Here is a 26,537-nt window from a genome sequence, read left to right as displayed (position 1 = left end):
CCGAAAAGCCACAGGGTGGAGCTGCAGCTGGAAAGGCTGAGGACACCTATAAGGTCAGCATCCTGCCCAAAGGTGATATCTGCACTCAACATACATAGCGATAGCACTTAGACGTATATACCGCTTCACAGTGCTTTTACAGCCCTCTCTAAGCGGTTTACAGAGTCAGCTTATTTCCCCCAACAATCTGGGTCCTTGTTTTACCGACCTCGGAAGGATGGAAGGCTGAATCAACTTTGAGCCGCTCAGGATCGAACTGCTGGCCATGGGCAGAATTAGCAACTTGCAATACTGCATTCTAACAGGAAGGAAGGAAGGAAGGAAGGAAGGAAGGAAGGAAGGAAGGAAGGAAGGAAGGAAGGAAGGAAGGAAGGAAGGAAGGAAGGAAGGAAGGAAGGGCAATAGCCATAGCACTTAGACTTATATACCACTTCATAGTGCTTTACAGCCATCTCTAAGTGGTTTACAGAGTCAGCCTCTTGCCCCCAACAATGTGGGTCCTCATTTTACCCACTCCAGAAGGAGGGAAGGCTGAATCAACCTTGAGTCGGTCAGGATCGAACTCCTGGCAATTGGCAGAATTAGCCTGCAATACTGCATTCTAACAGGAAGGAAGGAAGGAAGGAAGGAAGGAAGGAAGGAAGGAAGGAAGGAAGGAAGGAAGGAAGGAAGGAAGGAAGGAAGGAAGGAAGGAACTGTAATTTAACACCAGCTGTCTGCAATTAAAGTAAGATCGAATCTCGCCATATACCTGCTTAGTAGGGCTTTTTGGGGGCCCCCCAAGCGGTGTTCTTTTTTTTATACAAAGTCAGCTTATTGCCCCCACAAACCAGGTCCTCATTTTACCTACCTCGAAAGGATGGAAGGCTGAGTCAACCTTGAGCCTGGTGAGGTTTGAACTGCTGAACTGCAGCTAGCAGTCAGCTGAACTAGCTTGCAGTACTGCACTCTAACCACTGCGCCACCTCGGCTCTGTTTCCACTTCACCCTTTCCTCAACCAGACATGGACTTTTCAGGAGTGGCTGTTGTCCCCATCTTTTGCCAAGTCACTCAGGTTGCCAAGCTAGAGAGAGGTTCCCTGAAGAGGAGCTCCAGCAGGAGTCCAAAAGTTCGGAAGACAAAATCCTCTGGTCCCGGTGACCGACCCAGATTGGATCCTGCATCGTTCAGGTTCCCTTAACTCCAGAACACAGAGAGCCCCAAGCCATTCAGGACGATGGTGGTATTGGCGGCCGGTAACCAGGCATTTAATCACGCCTGACCTCACCTGGACACAGTACAATTAGGCCACTGGGCCATGCCCTCGTTGACCCAAGTACCACGGCCATTCCACCTGGCTGTGTTCCTGAGGAGATGAGGACATTGCGTGCCCGGAGCGTGCCAAGGGTGTGTTGGAAAAAAACAACCACCAGGTGCGCTTGGAATGGATGGAAAAACAGGAGGTTACGGAGTGCAATGTTACTGGAGAACGAAACAGGGCTGTGAGGATTTGGATTTTTCGAGATTTACAACCGCCGAGGTTACGGAGGCTTCTGCCCAGCTATGAGCAGGAAGCCAAATGGGGGTCAATTAACACCCCCCCTTTATAAAAATAATCTGCTAACAGATTTAGCAATTTAGCAAAATTAGTGGTCAATTTGGGCAGGACAAGAGAGGTCGTACGTTGTGTGAAGGCTGGGTTAAGATAACATCTGGACCAGGGGTGAAATTAACTTACCTTCCCTACCGGTTCGCCAATGTGTGTGCACTGCACGCTCGCTTCCTCTGCTCGCTGTCATCTGCGCGTACACAGAGGCTTAAAATGTCGCAAAAAGCGACATCGTGACGTCCGTGTGGGTGGGCGGAGCCTCCCGCAGCTGCCGCTACCTATTCGCCCGAGCCGTATAGAACCAACTGAATTTCATACCTCGTCTGGACTCTATGTTGCTACCTCGAGAAATCTCTTTCTTTGTGTTGATTTTAGTTCGACTCACCTTTCAATGCTGGTTTGCATCAGTGAGAACTCATTCCCGCCCCACCCCCAATTTTCCTAGTTCCATGGAAAAAGCAGAGCCCCCCTCCACCCCCAACCCAGTTCAAATCATGGAACCTCTTACCGGATTATCCTTGCTCAGGACATCTGTCTGACTGTCAGTCCATTCCCACTGCTGAACGGAGGAACGGCTAGTGGGGCGGAGGGAAGGGGTGATGACCTCCGGGGTAGAGTTGTGCATGCCAGGGCCCGGGGAGCGCCCCCCTTTGCGACTGTAGGACTCCAAGTAGTCCTGGACATAATCCGAGTGTCTGCTGGTCTGGTAAAATCCTTGGATGCTACAGAGCTCTTGTCGGGGGCGGGCGATGAAGGGGCTGCGAGTAGAGGTGGAGGGGTAGGGGTCCGAGGACAAGTGCATGGAGGAGAGGTCCCGCGCCAAGTCGGAATGGCTGCTGGATTTCTTGCGTCCCAGCGGGTTGGCGCCATAGCTGGTCGAAGGGCCGTTCGCAAAGGAGTAAGTGGCCCCTCCACTCAGCCCTCCGGGGGGCCGCACGGGGACCCGGCTGTATCCGGGGCTCAGCCTGGTGCCCGAGTCCGGGCGCTGGAGCAGCCTCCCACCTCCATCGAAGTTCAAGGAAGAGGAGGCGGTGGCCCCCGATGTCCGCAGGTGGGTAGAAGTCAAGTAGCTGGAAGGAGTGGTGGGCTTGTAGTTGAGCTTCTCTTTGTCCGAGTAGGAGGCGGAGAGTTTTGAAGAGTAGGAATAGGTGGCATAGCTGGTGGAGGCTTTGCTGCAAGGCAAGGTGTCCGAGTAGCGGGGTGAGTCCACGTAGCGCTTCAAGGTGGAAGAGAGCTGGGACATCCTGAGGGAGGGGGCGCTGGGGGAGATGCGGGTGGCATTGACTGAAAGAGAGCAGAAGCAAGAACCAGTTAGCTGGAAGGGCTGGCATGAAAGGTGGTCCTTGCCTCCCTTCAGGATCAGCAGAAGGGAAAGATCCAATGGCCTTCCAACAATGGTTGGCCAATGGATTCTTCATGGTGTGCCATTGACTGAATCCATGAAGTCAACTGGGAACATCTACTAGTCAACCAGGCATGATCCAAGAAGCCTAAAAGGGTTGACTCTGGTTAGGTCTTGGAAGGAGAAGTGTCTGGTGTGGGGAGACCAGAACTGCCTGGCTGGACTGGAAGATCAACCCCCCACCCTTTGCCCAAGTTGAGCCAACCCACTACTGTATCATACCCAGAAGATGACAAGAAGGTGTGAGTCTGTCTACAAAAGCTGCCAGAAGTTGGGCTCAACTTCAAGCAGGCATGACTTGGTTCCAGGACCTGGATTTCAAGTCTTGGGATGGAAAGAGGTGGTCCCAAACACTTCCAGATGATGGCCAAGAAAACCACGCAGACGAGCCCAGATAATTTTCTTGGAGGCCACAATCATATCTAGCAGGAAGTGTCCATCCAGGATGGTGATGACTTGGCTTCCAAGCCCATTCAACTTAGATGGTCTCCCATGGAAGCCATGATTGCTATTACTAGTAGGGTTATTACTATTACTGCTATCATCATGATCAAAACATAAAAACACCGTCAACAGAAGGGAAGGGAGGGAGGGGGAGAGAGAGAGAGAGGGAGGGCAGGGGGGAGAGAGAGGTAGGGAGTGGGGAGAGAGAAAGAGGGAGAGAGAGGGGGGGGAAGGGAGGGAGGGAGAGAGGCAGAAAGAAAGAGGGAGGGAGAGAGACAGAAAGAAAGAGGGAGGGAGGGAGAGAGAGAGGGAGGAGGGAGGGAAGGAGGGGGGAGAGGGAGGGAGGGGGAAGAGAGAGAGGAAGGGAGGGTGAGAGAGAGAGAGAGAGAGAGAGAGAGAGAGAGAGAGAGAGAGAGAGAGAGAGGGAGGGAGGGAGAGATTGATATCAAGTTGACCCAATCTTTCAGCTAATTAAATCTAAACCGGTTAGGTGCCTTTTGCTTCAGCTTCTCATTTTCAAAAACAGATAACAGAGCCATCTCCTGAATCTCTTCCTTGGTATCAAGAAGGTAAATTTCTTCCCGTTCGCATAAAACCATCCTCTCTGTCAGATCTTCCACTCTACGAGGGCTCCCTTCTCAGCCCACCTGTCCCCACAAAGACACCCTGTCCCCTCCCTCCCGATGCACCGTGCTCCCATCGTCCTAACCCAGCTCGGCCTCCCAGGATGAGAGTCGTAGTCCCACATCGGAAGAGTAAACAACCTCGAGAGAAGAAGTTCAACTCTTTTTTGTCAGCTTTTGGAAGAATTGGAATAAGCATCAAGGAGATGCGAAGCTCACTCGTGCCTCCTGCTGGTAAAACAACGCCATTTTGCAAAGAAACAGGTAACTAAGAATGATAGAATAATTTATACAGGCGCTTGGTTCACAGAAGATCAACTCAAGGGGGTCAAAGCAGCTAAAACATGTTTTCAATGAGTCGATACACAACCATGTGAAGCCAGAGCCACCAGTGGTTCGGCTGAGGTTGACCTCCATGTGCATCAGGTTGTTCCTAAGGACCTAGGACAGAGGTCTTTCAAACTTGGCAGCTTTAAGACTTGTGGACTTCAACTCTCAGAATTCATTAAAGTCCACAAGTCTTAAAGCTGCCAAGTTTGGGGACCCCTGATGTTGTCATGTATCGGATATGTGAAGAGTGTGGGGCCTTTTGCCATTGATGGAAGGAAATTTTGTCAATACCCAGGTTTTCTAAATATCCTCGAAGATTCTTGAAGACTGCTATCATGTCATCCCAGTCCTTCTTTTCATTAAATTTTCATTAGGTAAAGGTAAAGGTTCCCCTGGCACATATGTGCTAGTCGTTCCTGACTCTAGGGGGCGGTGCTCATCTCCATTTCAAAGCCGAAGAGCCAGCACTGTCCGAAGAAGGCGTCTCCGTGGTCATGTGGCTGGCATGACTCAACGCCAAAGGCGCACGGAACATGGTTACCTTCCCACCAAAGGTGGTCCCTCTTTTTCTCCTTGCATTTTTTACCTGCTTTCGAACTTCCAGGTTGGCAGAAGCTGGGACAAGGAACGGGAGCTCACTCTGTTACGCAGCACTAGGTACTCAAACTGTTGAACTGCCAACCTTTCAATCAACAAGCTCAGCATCTTAGACACTGAGCCACTGTGTCTGTTTTTCATTATTTTTCATTATTTCATTATTTTTCATTCATTAGACTAGACATATGATACCACTCTAATGGCAGAAAGCGAAAAGGAACTAAAGAGCCTCTTGATGCGGGTGAAGGAGGAGAGTGCAAAAGTCGGCTTGAAACTCAACATTAAGGAAACTAAGTTCATGGCATCCGGCCCTCTCAACTACTGGCAAATATATGGGGAAGAAATGGAGGACAGATTTTATTTTCCTGGGCTCCAAGATCGCCGCAGATGGGGACTGCAGCCAAGAAATCAAAAGACGCTTGCTCCTGGGGAGGAAAGCTATGGCAAATCTAGACAGCGTACTAAAAAGCAGAGACATCACCCTGCCAACAAAAGTGCGTATAGTCAAGGCGATGGTTTTCCCAGTTGCAATGGATGGCTGTGAAAGTTGGACCATGAGGAAGGCTGAGCACCAAAGAATGGAGGCCCTTGAACTCTGGTGCTGGAGAAGACTCCTGCGAGTCCCTTGGACTGCAAGGCGATCCAACCGGTCAGTCCTAGAGGAGATCAACCTGCCTGCTCTTTAGAAGGCCAGATCCTGAAGAGGAAACTCAAATACTTTGGCCACCTAATGAGAAGGAAGGACTCCCTGGAGAAGAGCCTCATGCTGGGAACGATGGAGGGTAAAAGAAGAAGAGGAAGGCAGAGAAGGAGGTGGCTGGATGGAGTCACTGAAGCAGTCGGCGTGAGCTTCAATGGACTCCAGAGGTTGGTAGAGGACAGGAAGGCCTGGAGGAATGTTGTCCATGGGGTTGCGATGGGTCGGACACGACTTCACAACTAACAACAACAACAACAAGGTTTTCTAAATATCCTTGAAGATTCTTGAAGACTGCTATCATGTCACCCCTAGTCCTTCTTTTCATTAAATTTTCATTAGAGTAGGCATACCCAATTCCCGTAACTGTTCTCCGTATGTCAGATTCTGTGCTTTCAAAAAGCTGGATTTTACACCTTCCTTTCCCAACCAGAGCTCCAGATGTGCGGGGAGGAGCACAACTTTCCTCCTCCAGCTTCTCTGCCGTTTTACCCTTCTGTAACCCCAGTGAAAACCGGGAGAGGAAAAACTCCGCCCTCTGAATTCCTACCTGCCCGCCAACTCTTTTGAAAGCTCGAGCGATCCAAGCGGGGAAAGAAGATATTAATTCTCGCACGAAAAAATCTGGGAACAGCCTGTTCTCCGAGGAGGAGGAGTCCTTTTTCAACACACCTTTGACACCTGGAGAGAAGCTTTCTCCGGCTCACCTGATCTGGATGCCTCCTGAGCAGCTCACCTTCTTCATGTGATCCTTTGCTGCCGCGTGCTTCTCTCTGTCCCTAAGGGCATGCATAAGAGAAGCTAGGCAGGTCTCGAGGGAGCCTGTCACCGCAGCGGAGGCACCTGATAGCCTGGGGCACACGGGGTCCAGGACAGGAGCCTACGGTAGCTTTCAAATCCCAGGATTGTAATGTTTTCCTTGCACACAATAAGCCACGCACAAAGGCTGCCGTCTAGCGGCCTTCGGAAGGCAACACACTCCTTCTTGCCAGCCTGCCTCTGCTCGATCTGAGCTCTTCGAGAAACTCAGAAGCTGACTGGCTTCTTTATTTTCCAAACAAGGGTGTAATAAGGGCCCAAGGCCCCCGTTGGTCCTTTTTCACAAGGCCTTTTGGTGAACCTGGACATCCAATGTGCACCTGATGATCTTCCTGCTTCTGATGGGTTGTGTGAACGTGTCCTCTTGATGGGTTGTGTGAATGTGTCCTCTTGATGGGTTGGGTGAATGTGTCCTCTTGATGGGTTTGGGTGAACGTGTCCTCTTGATGGGTTGGGTGAACGTGTCCTCTTGATGGGTTGGGTGAACGTGTCCTCTTGATGGGTTGGGTGAACGTGTCCTCTTGATGGGTTGGGTGAACGTGTCCTCTTGATGGGTTGGGTGAATGTGTCCTCTTGATGGGTTGGGTGAATGTGTCCTCTTGATGGGTTGGGTGAATGTGTCCTCTTGATGGGTTTGGGTGAATGTGTCCTCTTGATGGGTTGGGTGAACGTGTCCTCTTGAAAGTTTCCCCTGAGAGGACTTTCCACTCTATCTTCTCTGGGCTTTTTCTATTTTCTTGAAACTCAACCATCCATCTTTGTCCATCCATCCTTCACCCATCCTTTCTATTCCTCCATCCTTCCCTCCCTCCCTCCCTCTATCTTTCATACAAGAGCTCAAAGCAGCCCACGCACAGCCCTATCTCTTCCTACTTTCCCCCACAGAACAATCCTACCAAGTAGGTTGGGCTGAGAGAAGGTGACCTCTCCTGGGTTGGATGAATCCTTCTCACTGGAGCCCAGAGGGCACTTTCCATCCCGCCCTTCACTGCCATTTCTCTATTTTCTTGAAACTCAATCCTTCAATGAGACCAGAAAGGCAAAATTGTTCTCCAGGCAAGGTTGATTCTCAAGGGCTCCAGAAGCTCAGCTGGGCAGTTTTCTTGACAACCAACCAACTAGAAGTAGTGGACCACTTCTTTTTCTTCTTCTTGGGATCCTCTTTTGGCTATCAAGCTTTTGGATGCCCAATAGAAAAAACAATGGCTACCAACCTGCCTTCCATTGAGGACCTGTATACTGCACAAGTCAAAAAGAGGGTTGTGAAAATATCTACAGACCCCTCACATCCTGGACATAAACTGTTTCAACTCCTACCCTCAAAACGACACTATAGAGCACTGCAGACCAGAACAACTAGACACAAGAACAGTTTTTTCCTGAATGCCATCACTCTGCTAAACAAATAATTCCCTCAACACTGTCAAACTATTCACTAGGTCTGCATTACTATTACTATTAGTCTTCTCATCGTTCCTATCACCCATCTCCTCCCACTTATGACTGTATGACTATAACTTGTTCCTTTATCCTTATGATTTATATTGATTGTTTCCTACTATGATTCGATTGCTTATTCGTACCCTATGACTATCATTAAGCGTTGTACCGTATGATTCTTGACGAATATATCTTCTCTTTTTATGTACACTGAGAGCATATGCACCAAAGACAAATTCCTTGTGTGTCCAATCACACTTGGCCAATAAATAATTCTATCTATCTATCTATCTATCTATCTATCTATCTATCTATCTATCTATCTATCTATCCTCATTTCAGGTCTTCCTTACTCAGCCAGAGCTGTGATGTCCTACAAGGTCCCTTCCCTGTTTTACTTCCATCTCTGGTTCAACCAACCAAGGTCTCAACCAACAAGATCGTCTTCCTTAGACGTCTACCACTCAAGTCATCCGTTACTGATGTTTACACCACCAAGACTCACTCTCCATGTAGAATAACAAGGTAATTTCACGACTGGAAGTCCTGAGGCTTGTAGAAACATCACAAAATGTCTTGGGGGAGGGAAATCACAGGAGAACACCCCACTGAAATAAGTCTTTTGGGTGAAATCCTCTCTCAAAATTCAGTGGGGTGGGGTGGGATGTAGGGAGGTGCCACTGGGTTCACACACAATACTAACCCCCAGATGTGCTGTGTTGGGTTTTGCGTTGGTGCATTGTGTACGAGTCCAACAAGTCAGGCCATCTTTTGAAACTAAGCCCAGCTTAGCATCCTAAGTGACTCAAAGTCATGGGAATCCAGGAGAAGCTAGGATAAGGTCCTGCCTGCCCTGACATCATTTATCATCTGCCTGTTGCACATGACATAATCCATCCATTCCTTGCAATGGGATCATGAGGTCTGACACAGTATTGTTCCTTTCCTCCTTCCCCTTCCAGATCCCTGGTCCCTCTAGACCAGGATGATGGAATTGGTTGCCCTCCACCAAACACTCGGAGCATATCTCACCACTGTGGAGGACCAGCTGAGATTGCGGGAGGGAGATAGTTCAGCAAAAATAGGGGGGAGGGCAGTGATCCCTCTCCCTTCTAGTCGGGATGGTGTTACCTATTGTAGTTGGATCATGAAACATCTGCAAGACCAATCAAGGAGAATATTTGTAGCTCAGGGTTGAAATGAGAGGTCCTTGGCGCTTTCTGAGCTTGGTGGTTTTCTTGAAGACGTTTTGTGACCTAACTAGGTAACATCATCAGTGCTATCAGTGCAGCATTGATGACATTACCTAGTTTGATAATGAAACATCTGCAAGAGAACCACTAAGCTCAGAGACCATCAAGGACCCTACAGCCCTCCTCCTCCTCCTCCCCCTCTCCAGAAACCCCTCTCCCTTCTAGCACTGATGACGTTCCCTCATTGGGTCCTGAAACATCTGTAAAGAAACCACCAAGGTCAGAGAGCACCAAGGATCCCACAGTTCTCCTTCTCCTTCTCCTTCTCCTTCTCCTTCTCCTTCTCCTTCTCCTCCTCTCCTTCCTTCCTTCCTTCCCCTCCTCCTCCTCTCCACAAATCCCACTCCCTTCTAGCACTGATGTTGCTCCCTAGTTGGGTCCTGAAACATCTGTAAGGAAACCACCAAGCTCAGAGAGCACCAAGGACCCCACAGTTCTCCTTCTCCTTCTCCTTCTCCTTCTCCTTCTCCTTCTCCTTCTCCTTCTCCTTCTCCTTCTCTCCTCTCCTTCCTTCCTTCCTTCCTTCCTTCCTTCCTTCCTTCCTTCCTTCCTTCCTTCTCTTCCTCCTCTCCACAAATCCCACTCCCTTCTAGCACTGATGACGTTCCCTAGTTGAGCCCTGAAACATCTGGAAGGAAACCACCTTCTCCTTCTCCTTCTCCTTCTCCTTCTCCTTCTCCTCCTCTCCTTCCTTCCTTCTCCTCCTCCTCCTCTCCACAAATCCCACTCCCTTCTAGCACTGATGACGTTCCCTAGTTGAGCCCTAAAACATCTGGAAGGAAACCACCTTCTCCTTCTCCTTCTCCTTCTCCTTCTCCTTCTCCTTCTCTCCTTCCTTCCTTCTCCTCCTCTCCACAAATCCCACTCCTTTCTGATGACGTTCCCTAGTTGAGCCCTAAAACATCTGGAAGGAAACCACCCTGCCTGCTCAGAGAGCACCAAGGAGCCCACCGTTCAACCTTAAGCTTCAACTATTCTCTTCTCTTGGTACAAAAAAGATACTCAACCCAACCAAATCAATCCCCATTCGATCACAGGTCTCAATCTACAACTTCCGAGGCCTTGTGGGAAGCTGGAAATGATGGTGCCCGCATCCAGCACCCTGGAGAAGCTGCTCTTGAGTTTCCAGCTGGAATGCTCGTGTTTCCTCATGAAACATTCATGCCAGGAGCTTGCTATATCGCCACTGCTCCAGAAAAAGGCACTTTTTCTATCCTATGTTCAATTCGGGGCTCCGTAGAAAACTGGCAATGCACAGTCTTAAAGCAGAGGAGAAGGAGGAGGAGGAGGTGATGGTGGGTTGTTGAGAAACTTTTCCTTCCTTCCTTCCTTCCTTCCTTCCTTCCTTCCTTCCTTCCTTCCTTCCTTCCTTCCTTCCTTCCGCAAGAGCCTTTGCAACTTGAGAAGATTTCTTACATGGAAGAATTTGCATGTAAAATGCCATGGTAACTACTTTTCATTCTGGGCCTTCCTGGCTTCTCTGTGAACTGGGGAAGCGCCCGACGCCGAATCTTTTCAAAGCATGTGAGATTGTCGGTCTCTTGATTTTTCAGAACAGCCGTTTGCATGTTCTTGGCTAAGGAAGAGTAGCTGCGCGTCACTCAGCTTAGAGTCAGTAGTCTTAGTTGTAAAATGGGGATAGGTGTAAGTGTAAGTAGATACAGTATACAATATTTATATATATATATATATATATATATATATATATATATATATATATATATACACACATACATACATACATACATACATACATACATACATACATACATACATACATATATATATATATATATATATATATATATATATATATATATATATATATATATCAATAGTGCCTGTCTTGTTTGTATGGCTCTGGGTGGCTCACAAACAATAGGAGGACAGTATAAAAGCACTAAAACAATAGAAAACAAACAAGTTCCGAACAATACAAAAAACATACCACAAAATCCATAGCTGGGTTAGCCCAACATTCATCAATAACGATCAATAAAACCACTGACAGGCTCCACTACACCCTAGGTGCCTACATCTGACGGCAAAACCACAATTGTTTGTATGTATGTGTGTGTTTGTTCGTGTGTGTGTGTGTGTGTATGGAGATGGAGTGGGGAAGGGAAGGGAAGCAAAGGGAAAGGGAGGTAGGAAGGAAAGAAAAGATAAAGAAAGGGAGAGAGGGAGAAGGAAGGAAGGAAAAGATAGAGAAGGAATGGAGGAATGGAGGGGGAAGGTAGGAAGGAAAGAAAAGATAAAGAAAGGGAGAGAGGGAGGGAGAAGGAAGGTAGGAAGGAAGGAAAAGATGAAGGAAGTTGAAAGAGGGAGAGAGGGAGAAGGAAGGAAGGAAAGAAGGAAGGAAGGAAGGAAGGAAGGAAGGAAGGAAAAGTTAGAGAAGGGTGAGAGAGGGGAAGGGAGAAGGAAGGAAGGAAAAGAGAAAAGGAAGAGAGAGGGAGTGAGGAGGAAGGAAGGAAGGAAGGAAAAGATAGAGAAGGAAAGGAGAGAGGGAGGAAGGGAGAAGGAAGGAAGGAAAAGAGAGAAGGAAAGGAGAGAGGGAGGGAGAAGGAAAGAAGGAAAAGATAGAAAAGGAAGAGAGGAGGGAGGGGGAAAGAAGGAAGGAAGGAAACGATAGAGAAGGAAGGGAGAGAGGGAGGGAGGGAGAAGGAAGGAAGGAAGGGAGAGAGGGAGGGAGAGAGGGAAGGAGGGGGAAGGAAGGAAGGAAGGAAAAGATAGAGAAGGAAGGGAGAGAAGGAAAAGGAGGGAGGAAAGAAAGAGGAAAGGAGAGGAGAGAGAGGAGAGGAGAAAAAAAAAAACCCAGGCACATTAAACTTAGAAGGAAGCAAAGAAGGAAAAGAAGAAAAGTAGCAGACACAATCCTAGGCACGAAATAAGAGATTTGAGAGGAATTCAGATCTTCCCAAAACACGCGATCCGTTCTAGACTAACCCAGCTAGAAGCCGCCCTCCGGGACATGCGAGCAGATCCCCAGATCGCCTCACCCTTCCTCCAACGAGTCTTGGATCAACCCAAGAGCTATCCATCCAAACTCTCTTGGAAGAACCCCTTTGGGTTCGGGCTAAAGTTGAACTCCCAGCCCCTTTCTGAACACGTTAAACGATCCAAAAGTCCCCAAAACACAGCAAGCAGGCGGAGATGGCCCTCCCCTCCCCTCCGGGCCCTGCTAACCAAGCCCCTTCCCCCTCTGCCAAAACCCTCTTCCAAGGCAGCACAGAGCCTGGTTCTCTTGCCGGGTGGAACACAGACCGAGTTCAGCCAAGTCCAGCTAACCAAAAACCTTCCGCAGCGCCCGTGTAGCCAAGGGACGCTCCTGAGACAAGCCACGGTCCCCCAGAGCTTACCTTGAACCCCCTCCAGCCCCCAGTTGGGGGATGTTTCCCCCCAGTTTCTGCACCCCGAGAGAACCTCTCTACCAGCCCTACCGGGAGGGAAATGCCAACTGGCCCAACGAGACGTAGCCAGCCTCGGAGAAGTTCGGCCTCTTCGGCTTGGTGGCTGCTTGACTCCTCTCCTCTCCTCTCCTCCAGCCTTGTTTCCTAAGGCTCACATGGCAGAGTTTTGTCGGTTGCTGAGGAAACAGCCCTTTCAGAGTGACCGGCCGAAAGTTATGGGTTGGCCGGGTGCCTTGGCCGAGCTCCAGCTGGCCCTCGACAGGCGGTGTTGGAGAAACAAGCAAGGGCCGCAGGAAGGAGGTGGCAGCTGATGGGTGAGGTGAGGTGGCTCGCAAACAGAGTCTCCTTCCCAGGTGGGACAGTGGGGAGGGGGGAGGGGGTCTGTCGGGGATAACCCAAAGGTGCTTTTTCAAGAGGCAACTGGACTGTCTTGTTTTTCTTTGAAGATGTTTTGCTTCTCATCCAAGAAGCTTCTTCAGCTCCGACTGGATGGTGGGGAATTGGACGGCTTTAAAAGGATGCAAATGAGCAGCTGTCTGCAAGGAGTATCAATCCTTCCCTTCCCCACCATTCAGCCGGAGTTGAAGAAGCTTCTTGGATGAGAAGGGAAACGTCTTCAAAGAAAAACCAGAAAGTCCAGTTGCCTCTTGGAAAAAGCAGCTTTGGGACAACCAGGACCTGGATGACTGAGAATCTCCATAGACATTTATCTGTCGGGGAGAAGGAAGGATCCATGGAAAGAACTTTCTGAAGCCCGGAAATGGGACTTGTCCTGCCCGTGTATGACAATGTTGGCCAGAAGAGAGGCAGAATCCTAGAGAGGCCGTTCCTCCATGTGCGCCATGATGCCTAGAATAGAATTGAGCTGGAAGGGACTTTGGAGATCTTCTAGTCCAGCCCCATGGACTATGCTATTTCAGATAAGTGACTGTCCAATCTCTTCTTAAAAACCTCCAGTGATGGCGCCCCCACGATTTACGCGGCACTAGGGATTCGAACCACTGAACTGCCGACCTTTCGATCGAGAAGCTCAGCGTCTTAGCCACTGAGCCACCGTGTCCCCAATTGGGTGGTATATTAATAAATAATTTTTTTTAAAAAAAAAAAAGAAGGGAAATATATCCCCCTCTTTCAACGCAGGATCAGATCTGGGACCGTTGGGCGCACATCCGATCTGCTAAAATATCCTGCCAAAGAAAAGGAGCATTTAAGGATGCCTTCTCCACTCTTTGAAGTTCACTGTTGCCTCTGGGAAAAAAAAAATCCCATCACAAAAATATTTGGGCTTGGTCATCTTCATGCTCTTAACATCTTAACTCACAATGTTAATGCGGCTCACCTGCCTCTGCTCTCGTGTCAAAGGAATCATTTGTCCATCCAATCCAACCTTACAACCTACAGAAAACGGGGTCCCAACTCCTGCTTTGTTGGCTGATGGGATTTGGTCCAGTGGGGAAATCATCCGCAGATTGCCACTGGTTCGCTGCCTGCACATGCGCGCCATGCACCAAACGCGTGCTGCGCCTGTGCCTACGTAGTACGCGCCAAATGCATGCTTCACGCAGAAAAAGAAGCCTTTTCTAAGGCAAGTAGAACAGCGAGGGGGCGGGGAACGGTTGTGCCGCGCGATTTAGATTCGCTAGCAAGCAGGATTTCCTGCTTTCTCGCGAATGTATATCGCGCGGCAAAGCTGATTGTCGGAAATACCCAGTAGTATTTTTAAACTACCTGGTTCGCCTGAACTGGTACCTTTTATCACTACCGGTTCGTCCGAACAGGTGTGAACCGGTAGCATTTCACCCCTGATTTGGTCCAACTAGAAAGGTCCGGATGGAAAAAAAGTTACATCAGATCATCCCAAGGGTTTCATGAGAATATTCTCCATCCACTCTGCTCATTCCCAGCGTCCAATTTCTCTGTTTCTTGCACCCCTGTCCTGCCCACCTCGGGAAGCTAAGTTGAATCAACCAGGTTTAAAGTGGTATTATGGTCTGCATGCCCAAACTTGATGCCGCAGAACATTAAAAGAGTCTGGTAGCCTCCTTCGGATTTAGGAAAGGCATCGTAAAATACGAGTCATTTAATTTGTTACTTATTTTATAGTTACTCGTATTTATAATTATTAGTTGTAGAATTAGTTGGTCATAATTACATCATTAGTTGTACTTGTTGGAAAAGCTACGAGACTCTTGATTTTTTTTTTTTTAACCAAGATGTATTAACATGGCTACAGCAACAACGAATCTTAAGGACGTTTTCCATATTCAAGAGTTGAGTGTTCGGCGTACCATCAAAAGTCGTTAAATATAAAACCCTGTGGACGAAGGATACTCAAAGGTGGATAGAACGTGGTACGCCAGGACCAAAGCAATCATATTATGGTTTAGCATAATACAAGAAGCCAACCAGGATTGGATACCACAGCCAATGTAGGACGGATGCCCAAACCAGAATGCTTCCAGGCCCTCTCAGATTGTGAGAAGATGAACTTGCTTTGTTCCACACAACTTGTTCTGACAACTTGAGAACATCTTCCTCCAGAACGCAAACAGCCCTCAAAGGAACAAACCACATCTTAGCCCACTGCTCTGCAAAACCTGCGTAAATTACCCCAAATTCAGTAAAAATGGTTTTTCCTTTGGGTAACGACACTGTTGTTACACTGCTCCTCACAACAGAGACGTATAAACGGAGTTAAAGATCGTGGGGTGTTCTAAAATACACTCGAAAATCTGCCAAATTATCCCCCCCGAAGACGAAAATCGATGAAATTACCGATTACAATTTGTTGAAATGAACCGAGGATGCTGGTTTTTTTTATCATTCAGGTATTCCTCAAGTTACGGCCCTTCGTTCAGCGACCGTCCGAAGGTACGACGGTGTTGAAGGAAGGGACTTAACAACCACGCCTCAAAGTTTGATCAGACTTTGGGATAAGCAAGAGGTTCCAGCGACGAAGGGAAAAAAAGAATTAAGCATTGTTTTTTTTCTCTCTCCTTTTCTCCCCCCCCCTTTTGCCTTGAGGTAGACCAAAATTTTGGCCCTTTGGTGGGTCTCAAAATAGCCTTACTTACCGTTGGAGGACATGGCTACTTTGCTGGCTCAGGAATCAGCTTCTTCAGGGTTGGAGTTTGCTTGTAAGCCATCCTTAGCCAAGCCACTCAAATACACCTTGCGCGCACAATTAGCACAGCAGGATATAATTAAGTGGGATGGAATTCGGCATGAGTAACCAAGCCGCCACCTCAAAGGGTCACGCCAACAAGGTCATCTGTTAAGCAATGCTCACCAAATGCTTGTAAATATATGCAGGAGCCAATCCCTAATTTTGCAACGCCGGTGTGCGCAAAAGCATTAGCACAAAATGTGGTTGTTGTAGGCAGGCGGACAGACAGACAGACAGACAGACAGACAGACAGACAGACAGACAAACAGGAGGTTGGGTCTGCCTGTAGAGTTCACTCATCTCCTCTCTTTCGACAAGACCGTCAATCCTAAAACAGCCACCCGACAAGTTATACGTGCCATAGACGCCCCGAACGAGTCTAGCTTTGCCTCCTTTCGAAGAGGCTGGGGAATTCTGGGAGCTGGAGTCCACGCGTCATCAAGTTACGTAGGTTGAGAAAAGCTGTGGCTTTAGAAGGTTGCGGTCCCTAGCTTTACAAAGGACTTTACAAAAGGGTGTTGTGCAAAGGCAGCCCTTCGAATCAGAGCCCGGAGGAAACCAATGGAAGCAGAATGAAACTAAGGAAGAGTCGTAAGCAGTGATGGGTTGCTACCGGTTCGCCCCGGTTCGGGAAAACCGGTAGCAGCGGTGGCGGGAGGCTCCGGACATCATCAAGTACGATCTGTGCATGCGGAGAAGTGGTGCTTGAGCAAACTGGTAGCAAAGAACCTTGGTGCACAGCAGACTAAAGCGCTGTTAAGTAACACCAGCTGCCTGCAATTACTGCGAGTTCGAATCTCACCAGGCTCAAGGTTGACTCAGCCTTCCATCCTTCCGAGGTAGGAAAAATGAGGACCCAGATTGTGGGGGCAATAAGCTGACTTTGTATACAAAAGAACACCGCTTAGGGGGGGTCGAAAGCCTTACTAAGCAGGTATATACAAAAGTATGAAGGCTATTGCTTAAAAGCATTGTAAGCTGCCCTGAGTCTCCGGAGAAGGGTGGCATATAAATCGAACCAATAAATAAATAAATAAAGGTAAGTGAAACCCACCCCTGGTCGTAAGATAGAAGGACAAGGTGTGTCTTGCACATTTTTTTTTACTTCCCGGAGTAGTGGCGGAGAAGTTGTCCGGGTTCTCTCTCTATCCCCTTTTCTGCCCTCTAGTTCAAGATTGTTGCAATCTCTTCCTTCCTCTCCCAAAAGCTGCCGAAGGACCGTCTCTCTTGACCCTTTACAGATGAACAGAGTTGGAAGGGACCTTGTAGGTCATCTAGTCCAACCCCCCCCCCCCCAGAGCCCAAGCAGGAGACACTACACCATTTCTGACAAATGGCAGCCCAATCTCTTCTTGAAAACCTCCAGGGATGAAGCTCCCACAACTTCCCGAAGGCAACTTCTGTTCTCCTACTCCCTTTGGATAAATAGACTACCAACATGCTTTGCACAACCAAACATCTCCACGACGGTGGACTTGGCCAGCTTCATCTCTGGCCAGGCTGACCTCTCACTCCGAGGAAGCCCATACAGCCTGTAATTCTCTCCCCCACCCCCTTGCCACCCCCCACTTCCAACCCTCAGAGGATGCTCACCGTTTGTGTCTGCCACTTCTACGAGAGCTTTGTTCCTTGTGATGTTAGAAGCAAAGTGGCATCATCTCACAATGAGTGCCTGGGGCTGTGGGAGATACACACAGAGAGAGAGAGACAGGTGAATCACTCACTCATCCACGCACACGCATAAACATGGGACACACCCGTGGGAACTCAGGTGCAGGTAGGCAGGCAGGGAAGGAGGGAGGGACCTTGGCGAAGGAAGAGCCCAGCGCGGCATGGGGAGACAGCCTGGGGCACGGGGAGAAGCCCGCCTCAGCTGCAGAATCTGGTGCGTCCTCTTTCTCCCGGGCCTGGCATGCATCAGAGGCCTTTCTAAAAGCATGCACGCGCCACCTTCAAAGGGCTCCAGAGAGGTTGCGGTTTGCAAGGACGCAGCCGACTCCTTGCAGGATCGAGGTGGGGCCGCCGTAGCGACCCAGAAAGGAAGGACGCGGCTCAGCAAGGATGCCGGAAAAGGAAGGGCCGGGAGGGGACTCCAACCACACAAGAGGGACCTCAAATCGTCTTGCAGGTTTGGTGCAGCAGTTAAAGGTGCTGGACTAGGCGCCATTCCCTGCGCTCCAAAGCCAGCTGGGTGACTTGGGACCAGCCCTTCTGTCTTGGCCCGAGACGGAGAAGTGGGAAAAACTTTCCTGGAAGGATGGAAAGCCACTTCTGAAGATGTCGCCGAGGAACCCAGCTCGACAACACAACAGCGTCTCTTCCCCAAATGCATATTTATTTCCCCCCCGCCCCGTTCTTCAACTTAGCTTCTAATGTTTGGGAAAAAAACTCGTAGCAAACGACCGGTTCCTTTAACGACTGTTGTGTTTGTTTAACGACCACAGTGTTCGCTTAACAACTGCCATTGTCACTGGACACTCCCCGCAAAAAAGAAGAAAGAAAGAAAGAAAGAAAGAAAGAAAGAAAGAAAGAAAGGAAGGTTATAAAATTGGGCGCAGTTACGTGATGATCCACTTACCGACCTCCCTAAGTTACGACGGGAATCGAACCTGCCATTGCAGCCTCAATGACGGTTATAAGTTGAGGACTACCTGCAATGCTGCCCTGATCTCCCGCAAAACACGGCACGCTCATCTCACAATTCGAGGGGCTCAAGAGTCGCCTCGAGCCACGAAATGACAGCCAATAAATGAACGACAACGACGTAGGAAGTCAGCACCCACCCCTCTCCTAGGAAAATGAGATTATTTTAGGAAATGTTAAAAGGGCAGAATATTTCCCCTAAAAGGGAGGCAGAAACTCAGCCTCCACCTCTGTCAATGGGCCATTAAGGCGCTTGGCCAGTCCATTCTACATAACAAAGATCTGCTTCCTTCAGGCAGAGGCATAGTAGGAATTGCCCAAAGCTCCTTTCATTACATCATCACCCAGCAAGGCTCAACCAAGCCTGGGACACAGGCAACCTACGAAGTTACCCCTGCATGACCCCATGGGAGTCTGACAACCAATCAGAACACAAGCTCAAATTCAAAAGCCCAACAGAGGGGCATAAAACCCAGGCACTCTCAGCATCTCTTCCCCCCTCCCCCTTTTTTTTTTTGGGCCCAGGATTTTGCCCTGAACCATGTGATCCTGTGTCCACCATTAAACCATCTTTCCAAGCAGCCTCCAGTGTTTCCAGTGTCTTTTTTCCCTCCACTTGGAACTGGAACCCAGATGGACATTTCTTCCAACAACAACAATAATGGAGGAACTCGCAACAGAAAACTCCCCAAATAGGACTTTGCAACTGTCCTTGTCACTAGCTGTTCTACCAAGGAGTCCAAGAACCCAGAGACCAAGCGAAGTCCCTGAATTTTGTTTCCCACCTCAGACAAATACAATAAACGAGCGAGAAAAGTTTCTAGTCCTCTACAGCTAGAGATCCTGGCTTTGGCTTCCTGCTGCAACCCGGCGCATTCGGTCCACCGTGCTGAAGTTACACAACGATGCATTCTTGGTGGTTTTGCAAGAAAGGGTCAAACGTCCGACTTTTCCCTTGCCGCCAGGGATTTAGCGTCAAGCCGGCCCTGTAACTGGATCACCGAGAGAGCTATTTTTAGTTCCCAAACAGCTGCGGTGGATCTCAGGATGGACCGGGCCAAAGGGCCGAGCTGGAGGGAGGGATGGAGAGCCACAGCTGCTTCTCCGGAGGAATTTCTCCCGCATAAACAACTCCTCCACTGATCCTTGGCTTCCTTCTTCGAGTTACGGTAAAGAAAAGGTGGTTTGGATGCACAGATGGAGAGGAGTCCCTTCTCCTGCGGAGAACAGATGTTCTAGATCATCTGGTCCCTCCTTTTATGGTTTATGAACATCCTTTGGATGACCAGGTTGGCCTCCCACGACCATCCTTGCCCTCTAACCTAGCCAGACGATGCTGACCGAGGATAACTGAAGTTGTAGTCCAAGGGTAGGTGGCTCGTAGGACGGGGTGGGGTCAGAGCCGGTCAAACAATTCTAGAATATGGAAGGGGGATGGAAGGGCTATGGATCTTGCCAACTGCAGCTCCCAGGATTCTCTGGGAGAAGCGATGACAATTAGATGGCTATAAAACTGACTTGTAAATAGTACGCGAGGAAGACCTTGGGGGAGGATTTGAAGAGAGGGGTTGCCTAGAGAAGGGGCAGAAAAGAGGGGGGGGGGTTAATTTGATTTATATGCCGCCCTTCTCCGGAGACTCAGGGGGGCTTACAATGCATTAAGCAATAGCCTTCATCCTTTTGTATATTTATACAAAGTCAGCTTATTGCCCCCACAAACTGGGTCCTCATTTAACCTACCTTAGAAAGGATGGAAGGCTGAGTCAACCTTGAGCCTTGGCAAGATTTGAACCTGCAGTAATTGCAGGCAGCTGGTCTTAATAACCAGCTTAATAACAGGGTGCTTTAGACCACTGTACTACCAAGGCTCTTGCGGGTTAGCCCACAGTAGGATAATGAGTGGGGCAAGAGGCTGAGGAGAGGGACCCTCCCGAATTTCTAGACAGGAGGGGAATTTTACTTTCAGACTTGCAAGATTCTAACAAAGGAGAATATTTGTAGCTGGGGGTTGAAATGAGGAGTCCTTGGTGCTCTGGGATCTTGGTCGTTTTCTTGCAAATGTTTCATTGCCCAACTAGGGAACATCATCAGAGGTAGAAGGGCATGGGGTTTGTGGAAAGGAGGAGGATTGTGTTTGCAGAGAGGAGGAAGAGGAAGAGGAGGAGAGGTTGGAAGATTGTGGGGTCCTTGGGGCTCTCTGATCTTGGTTATCACTGGGTAACTGAAGATGTTACCTATTTTGGGTCATGAAACATCTGCAAGAAAACAACCAAGCTCAGAGAGCATCGAGGGTCCCTCATTGCAAGATTCGGCCAACTGGTTGTGTCTCCTATCTGGTCTACCTGGCAGGGCTGGCATCCTCCTCTGAAACGTGGGTCTCGATCAGCATGGCGAAACGGTGAGAAGCACATGCATTTAGCCGAGGCCTACAGGATCTCTTGTCTCATTGCACGTCATACGGTGGAAGGCAAAGGATTTAAAGTTGTGGCTTGTGAGTCATTCACAGCCTTCTGAATAATTTTTGGCAGCCAGGGGCAACAATTTGCAGGGCCTTGGGAAGCTCCACTGAGATGTGGAAGCTGGTCCATGAGCAGTTCTCTAGCAAGAAAGGGAGGGAGGGAGGGAAGGAAGGAGGGAGGAAGAAAGAAAGGAAGGAAGGAAGGAAGGAGGAAGGAAGAAAAGTAGGGAGATGGGAGGGAGGGAGGGAGGGAAGGAAGGATGGAGGGAGGGAAGTAGGAAGATGGGAGGGAGGAGGGAAGGGCGAGTGAGGAAGGAATGGGAAGGAATGAAGGAAGGAGGGAGGGAGGAAGTAAAGTAGAAAGATGGGAGGGAGAGAGGGAAGAAGGAAGGAGGAAGGAAGGAAGAAAAGGAGGAAGATGGGAGGGAGGAGGGAGGCAGGGAGGAAGGAAGGAAAGAAAGATGGAAGAGAGGGAGGAAGAAAGGAAGGAGGGAGGGAGGAAGAAAAGTAGGAAGATGGGAGGGAGGGAGGGAAGGAAGGAAGGAGGGAGGGAGGGAGGGAGAGATGGAGGAAGGAGAAAAGTAGGAAGATGGGAGGGAGGGAGGGAGGGTGAGTGAGGAAAGAAAGGAAGGGAAAAGGAAGGAAGGAAGGAAGGAAGGAAGGAAGGAAGGAAGGAAGGAAGGAAGGAAGGAAGGAAAAGGAAAACTGAATGTGATCAAAATTCCACTGATTTTTTTAAACGCATCATGTATGCACAATATTCTTGTGCTGGTTAATAAGAAACACTGCCAAAATCGGCCAAAATGGAATGGTTCTGTTTTCCAGGTATTTGTTTCCCAATAGCACTTCTCCTCCCCACTTTTAATACGTTTACATTCCTTGACCTATTGGGCCATTTTACGCTTTATTTTCTTCCTTTTTTGACTCACTTGAGATGCTGGAATCCACGCATGGAAACGCTGCAGCCTTGGCAGCCTTCAGCCTAATGAACTCCTGCCCCAGACTTGTAATTGGAAACGGAGACTCCTGTTCTATGGAATTCTGACTCTTATGGATTAGGCAATTTATTTATTTTTACAGGGAATCATGCAAATCGAATTAGGTTTTGTTTTTTTTTAATTCTGCCTCCAAATATGTGGCCTCTCTGAACCTATTTACATTCGTCTCCTCTGCTTCTGAGCACCCTTCTTCAAACACATATGTTATTCTATATTTTAGGTTCTATCCGTCAGCTAGAATTTAGAATAACAGAGTTAGAAGGGACCTTGGAGGTCTTCTAGTCCAACCCCTTGCTTAGGCAGGAAACCCTACACCACTTCAGACAAATGGTTATCCAATCTCTTCTTAAAAACTTCCAGTGTTGGAGCATTTACAACTTCTGGTGGCAAGTTGTTCCACTGATTAATTGTTCTGACTGTCAGGAAATTTCTCCTTAGTTCTAAGTTGCTTCTCTCCTTGATTAGTTTCCACTTGTTGCTTCTTGTTCTACTCTCAGGTGCTTTGGAGAATAGCTTGACTCCCTCTTCTTTGGGGCAGCCCCTGAGATACTGGGACACTGCTATCATGTCTCCCCTAGTCCTTCTCTTCATCAAACTAGACATACCCAGTTCCAGCAACTGTTCTTTATACCCTGTGTCCCCAAAAATAAGACATCCCCTGATAATAAGCCCAATCGGGCTTTTGAGCGCATGGCAATAAGGCCAAGCGTTTATTTCAGGGTTCAAAAAAATATAAGACCGGGTCTTATGGTATGTTTTAGCCTCCAGTCCCCTAATCATCTTGGTTGCTCTTCTCTACACGCTTTCTAGTCTCTCAACATCTTTTTTACATCGTGGGGACCAAAACTGGATGCAGCTCAACCGGGGAGGCTTGTCTCAATAAGAAAATGAATATTTTGCAGAAGTGTGACACACATCCCTTAGATTCCACAACTGTAGTGAAAGGAAAATGGGCTCTCCTGCCTTACAACCGTGATGAGTGTAAACTTTATTCCTGACACCGACCTCTTTCAACCTATAGTAAGAACTAAACCAGAGCTACAATAAGAGTGTCTTTGGTTTACAAACCCCACAGTAACCTCAAATGCTTTCGCTCCTTGGTTGCTAAGCATAGTCCAGGAGTGTCCAAAGAGTTTACTCTTTGAGTAAACACTCAAAGAGCCATTTGGACCCGTTTCCCACAGAAAAGAAAACACCGGGAGCCACAAAACTCTTCCCATGCCTGACTATTTCTTGAGCGGCCACAAAACTAGCATAGGTAGTTGAATTAAATGTTCTGTTTTCTTCTGAAACTTTTTTCTTTTCTTGGATTTATCCATGGTTGGCCTACCGGGAGTTGAAAAGCTCAATAAATCACGTGCCGGCGGGTGTCGCACATTGACGGTTGTGATGCATATTTTGAGTGACAGGGAGCCGCAGCAGAGGGGTGAAAGAGCCACCTGAGGCTCCAGAGCCGCAGGTTGCTGATCCCTGTCCTAGCCCTTTGCATGGCTGGGCCTGCCCGAACGCTCAGATTCGCCAGGGATACGTTTGGCCTATTCTTTTAGCTGGGTTCACCCAAGATATCATCATCCTGGTTACTGAATTAGCTCACATGAGCGATTTGCACAACACAACACAACACAATGAGCCCTCAACGAAGCCAAGAGGCTGGGCTCAGACGATGCGTTGAATTTCAAACAAGCTCCAAACTGACCAAGTTCTGCTTGTGACACAGAGAGAACGTCAAGTCATTTTGTTCAGCACACGGTGCAAAGTTGGGGAGTCCATGACGTCTTGCTACCCTGGGGGAAACTTCTCATTTGTGGCCGGGGAGGTTCGGTCACCCAGGAGATCAAGCCAGGCCAGTAAACTTCCAGACAGTGACCGTCCTCACAATTCAGCTCATGCCTGGCATCTCCCGAGCAAAATATCTTTTCTCCAGGAGCTGCAAAGAAATCCTGAACTTGAAGCCCAAGTTGAAATACCTAGTTTTGCAATTCTCCAGCTGGCAAATATATTTTCTCCAGGACTGTCTCTTTCTCCTTTTTTCCATTTCCAAGGAGCCTCCAGTCTGCCTTTGCTAATCGCTCGGTTTCCTGCAAACTACACAGCACCTCCCTCCTCGCCTGTTCTCAGAAGTTAATTTGACAACTCTCTTCCCCCTCCCCTTCTCTGGTAGCTCGCCAGGATTTGGGGGGGTGGGGGAAACAGCTCTCCGACACCCCCTCACACACACATCTGGGCCTCCCTTTTGCAGAAAAATGCTACCCAAGCAAAATAATTCCACTCGGTCTGGGGGTGGAGGTGGGAGAAGGAAGACAGGAAGAAGGGAGCTGAGTCAGTAGAATTGACTGGAAATCTTCTTTTTTGCACGCTGAGTTGGTAATAACTGGAGGTGGCTCAAAGGAAGGGGCTGTGGGGAAAGGAGCAAGGGGCGGGCTGCTGGGGGTTCGTAGGGGTTCGGGAGAACCTCTAGCTAAGATTCTGTGCAGTTCGGAGAACCCTCCAAATCCCACTAGCGCCCCATCCTGTCCCTCCCCTCCCAAGAGTCCCCACACAGCCTGTTTTGGATGCATGTTAAGTGCTGGGTGCGTGTGGAGGTTCAGGGAGGGTGAAAAACGGGCCTACCGGAAGTTTGGGAAGGACGGAAATGGGCCCGTTTCCGACCTCCAGAGGGCCTCCGGAGCCTGGGGAGGCCATTTTCACCCTCCTGGAGGCTCGAGGAAAGCCTCCAGAGCCTGGGGAGGGCAAAACCGCCCCTCCCCCTCCGCCATGGTACAGGAGGCCGACTAGGCCACGCCCACCCAACAACTGGGCAGAGAACCCCTTGCTAAAATTTTTGAAGCCCACCCCTAGAAAGGAGGGATGGGGGGAGGGGCACAGAGCAACCCCCACCTCTATCTGCTCTGCCAAATTCTCAGTAGACCAAATTTCACTCACATCTCTCTGGCCACTTATCCGCCTCCCCAAATATATCCCCCAAATATCCCACATTACAAAAAAAGATGTTGAGACTTTGGAAAAAGTGCAGAGAAGAGCAACTGAGATGATGATTAAAAGGCCTGGAGAGTAAAACATAGGAAGAACGGATGCAGGGTTTACGTTTGGCGAGTCTAGAGAAAACAAAAGGACTAAGGGGGGACGTGGTAGCCATATTTCAGTATTTGAGGGGCTACCACAAAGAAGAGGAAGGGGTCAAATTATTCTCCAAAGCACCGGAGGGCAGGACAAGAAACAACGGATGGAAACTAACCAAGGAGAGAAGCAACCTGGAATTAAGGGGAAACTTCCTAACAGTGAGGACAATTAACCAGTGGAACAGCTTGCCACCAGAAATTGTGGGCGCTCCATCACTGGATGTTTTAAAGAAGAGTCTAGACAGTCACTTGTCTGAGTAGGTATAGGTTCTCCTGCTTGAGCAAGGGATTGGACTAGAAGACCTCCAAGGTCCCTTCCAGCTCGATTCTGATTAATTGATTGGAAGATATCTACCCAGGTCTACACTGAACTGTGTTCAAGATTCACACAGTCACTTGTCGTCCTTCGCACTCTGCACACATCCATCAGGGAGGTTGATTGCAAATCAAATCATCCTCAGTCAGCATATCCATCAGGAAGGCTGACTGGGAATGATGGGAGTGGTAGTCCAACATATTCTGAGCGCAGCCAAACTCTTTGCGGGTGCTATTTGGGAGATCTCAAATGGTCCAGAAAAGTTGTTTCCAACACTCTTGCTCTTCTCTTCAAAGAAGGATTAAATTAATCAAGGTTCAGTCCATGATTGGGGCACCCAGAGACCACCAGCAGAGCTCTTCTATTAAAAAACGACTACATGATGAAAACTCCTTAATTGCACAACCCATGGACAGATTTCATCCCAGTTTCAGTTGGAAACTCTGAGCACCTTAGGCAAGCCAAATCCAGAAACGTTAAGAGAATTCCCGGAAGCCTCACCCTCAGGCAAAAAGCAGCCATCGACAGGCACACAGAGATAAACAACATCTACATACCATTGAAAAGAGACAATCGAAAGGCCAAAAGAAAACAACAAGACCGAAACATCTCCTCACCAGCAACCAACACAAAGATAAGGAGACTAACACCAAGAACTCTAGAGCAGAGGTCTTCAAACTTGGCAGCTTTAAGACTTGTGGACTTCAACTCCCAGAATTCTCCAGCCAGCATAGCTCTAGACCCATGATGGCGAACCTATGGCACGCGTGCCACAGGTGGCACACGGAGCCATATCGGTGGGCACGTGAGCTCAGTTCTGGTGTGCATGCGTGCGCTGGCCAGCTGATTTTCGGGCTTTCTGGGCCCACCGGAAGTAGGGAAACATACTGTTTCCTGCCTCCGGAGCGCCTGGGTGTGTGTGTGTGAGGAAGGCCTGTTTTTTTGCCCTCCCCAGGCTCCAGAGCCTTTCTAGGAGCCTGAGAAGGGTGAAAATGGCCTTCCCCACCACCCTTGAAGGCCCTCCGGGGGACCGGAAGTTGGCAAACGGGCCGTTTCCGGCCTCCAGAGGGCCTTCAGGCGGGTGGGGAAGGCCGTTTTCTCCCTCCCCAAGCTCCTAGAAAGGCTCTTGAGCCTGGGGAGGGCGAAAAATTGGTCTACCGGGCCTACCGGGCCGTCATGTGCCAAAAGTGTGGGGAGCATGGGTGGGGGGTCACATGCATATGCATGGGGGTG

At 48.9% G+C, this 26,537-nt stretch overlaps 1 protein-coding gene across 4 annotated transcripts in view; it reads right to left on the bottom strand.

Moving 5' to 3' along the window:
* The window catches only part of USP2 (ubiquitin specific peptidase 2), a 79,148-nt gene that overhangs the window by 46,487 nt on the left and 6,124 nt on the right, over window positions 1–26,537 (bottom strand). For 2 of the 4 annotated variants that reach the window (XM_087875956.1, XM_087875957.1), the window contains exons 3-4: window positions 17,364–17,448; window positions 2,098–2,873 (exon numbers count right to left, since the gene is read on the bottom strand). In XM_087875956.1, the coding sequence (XP_087732082.1) occupies window positions 2,098–2,832 (735 nt within the window). In that variant the 5' untranslated portion in view covers window positions 2,833–2,873; window positions 17,364–17,448. The remainder of the gene's footprint in view (window positions 1–2,097; window positions 2,874–17,363; window positions 17,449–26,537) is intronic. The other 2 variants (XM_060695040.2, XM_087875955.1) reach the window with 1 other exon arrangement.

Source organism: Pantherophis guttatus, chromosome 9, assembly GCF_059756535.1.
Source record: "Pantherophis guttatus breed Tessera chromosome 9, ASM5975653v1, whole genome shotgun sequence".
Classification (NCBI taxonomy): domain Eukaryota; kingdom Metazoa; phylum Chordata; class Lepidosauria; order Squamata; family Colubridae; genus Pantherophis; species Pantherophis guttatus.
This window is presented reverse-complemented; position numbering and strand designations above follow the sequence as displayed.